Raw genomic sequence first — 2,249 nt, forward strand, 5'->3', positions numbered from 1 at the left:
GCACTGCCGCTGAGGCTGAGGCTGAGGCTGAGGCTGAGGAAAGAACACAGACAGAGAGAGAATGAATGAAAGAAAGATAGATGGGGATATCACATCAATCAAAAGGTCCTCTCACTTTGACCTGGTCAATCCTCACTCCATTCGCTTTCAATCTTTCCATCTCCGAGCCTTTGACAAATTGCGGGCCAGGTCACTGTTTCATGCTCTGCTCATTTCCACCACCGCCACCAACCAAGCATCTTCGTCTCTCTCTCATTCATTACATCATTTGTTTCTCCTAAACAAACATACACGTTGGATAGTGGATACGTTGGCTAGCTAGCTAGCTACTGCAGGTCTTCTGTTTTTCTTTTCCATCAACAAAAATTAATCAAAAGGACCTACAAATAAACTTTCTTTTTCCGAGATTGAAAAGATCCTCTACAACCAATTTCAAAGAGGAACGACGAGTGCATGCATGGAATTGCAGCTTTAAACGTACAAAACATAAGTTCTGCTCCCATGTTAATGTAGAGTGAGAAGATACATGTTCAAGATCTTCTTGCTGCATGAGTATGAACTTTGATCATTGATCAGATAAATGTCCTTTTTAAAAGTAGATGTATCAGCTAGTAGTAACTAATGAATATCTGTAAATATCTACCTATATATTTGGTAAATAGTGCAGGAAATCTATTATATATATACCCATCTAGATGCTACTCTAGACATTTCTACACTGCAGCCCATGCATGCATTAATAAATTCTGACTCGTAATTTAATTTGAAACGAGTGCACACAGAGACATCTACTGCGTCCTAAATAGTCGCAGGCAGATCCCTCCAAGTACATCTCTCTTGTTTGTACGTATTCATATATTTTTTGGGGTGGATGCTGCAGTATGTCTTTAAATATCTCACGACAAGATCAATGACAAAGATGAGGGCGATCTTTTGATGGCATGCAATAATATCGACGACACATGTTTGACCCGGATCACCAGAGTCTCTGCGGCGGAGGCAGCGCACCTCCCAGTTCGCCCATGACCAACCCGCGCATCTCCTTCTCCGGCGACTTCCTGATGGAGGTGCCGGCGGCGAGGGCCCCGGCCGGCCCGCCGCCGGACCCCAACTTCGAGTTCTTGGTCGGCAGCCACCCGATGATCACCGCCGACCAGCTTTTCTCCAAAGGCAGGCTGCTGCCGCTCAAGGACCCATACGGCTCAGGCTCCAGCGGCCGCGCTGGCGGCGGCCTCACCACTCTCCGCGACGAGCTCCGCGAAAAAGACTCCGCCGGAGGAGTCGCCGCCTCCGCGTACGGCAGGGAGCGGCCGCCCAAGGGCGCCACGTCCATCAAGTGGAAGGAGCTTCTCGGACTGAAGAAGCCGCGTGGCTCCGCATTGAAGAAGATGGATAAAAGCGAAGGCGGTGCAGGGGATGCAGATGCGCGTCTCGGCAAGGCAATGCAGGTCCGCTTCGACATTTTCGTCGTTCCGAAATCAACTTAATTTCTATAAAACTCATGGTCTCATGGTTTCTTTCGCGCGGCTTGCAGGAACTATGAGGATACGCATGCAAACACACAAAAGCTAGCTCCATCCGGACGCTGCGACATCGGCAAAACAGTTGATCAATGACACTAATCTAGCTAGCTAGCTAGCCACATATCAACATTTTCTCTCTTTTAATTTCTTTTTCCCTCCATCTTTATGTTGGTGTTTTGTTTGTTCATCGAGATGGGGGGCGGCGCCGCTTCACTTAATTTTAAGTAACTGGAACTTTTTCATCTTTTTCAATTCCTAGACGTCAGTGGTTTGTTTGTCTGTAAGAATTAGCTTGGATGGCATTAAACTTTCTCGTTGATCTGTGTAATTGTGCGAGGAAATTATATATAAATTTCCTATTCAATTCGTGATGATACACTGAGTCGGGATCGTTAGGAATGCGACTCTTGAATGGCATTGATCTGGCACCAACATTGTTTGGCCCATCTTCGGTGGGAGACCCGAAACAGTATTTAATAATTCAAGTAAATATCATATATATATGTAGCTGCTAATCATGCCAGTTCATGTCTCTAGCTACCACCATGAGCTAACCACCAGTTGATTTTTATATATGTTTTTTTACATGGATTCTGATACTTCCACATCATCAGTAGCCGCTAAAATCCACCTATGCAATATAATTAAATTCATAGCTGTTGCCTCTGGGGATTTTCCCCTGTTCTTGCTCTCGACATTCAGACATAGAATAGGATCATGGAAGCA

The 2,249-nt window shown here is 45.5% G+C and overlaps 1 protein-coding gene across 1 annotated transcript; it reads left to right on the top strand.

The window, feature by feature from the left end:
* The first annotated feature begins 923 nt into the window (after positions 1-923).
* On the top strand, positions 924-1,854 carry LOC121987771. Its single transcript, XM_042541501.1, has 2 exons — positions 924-1,448; positions 1,535-1,854. Exons 1-2 carry the CDS (start codon positions 963-965, stop codon positions 1,541-1,543), a joined length of 495 nt encoding a protein of 164 aa, XP_042397435.1. The 5' UTR covers positions 924-962; the 3' UTR covers positions 1,544-1,854.
* The last annotated feature ends 395 nt before the right edge of the window (positions 1,855-2,249 follow it).

Source organism: Zingiber officinale, chromosome 5B (assembly GCF_018446385.1).
Source record: "Zingiber officinale cultivar Zhangliang chromosome 5B, Zo_v1.1, whole genome shotgun sequence".
NCBI lineage: Eukaryota > Viridiplantae > Streptophyta > Magnoliopsida > Zingiberales > Zingiberaceae > Zingiber > Zingiber officinale.

Coding starts and splice junctions, on each gene's coding strand:
- LOC121987771 (XM_042541501.1), top strand. CDS start 963: ATGTTTGACCCGGATCACCAGAGTCTCTGCGGCGGAGGCAGCGCACCT.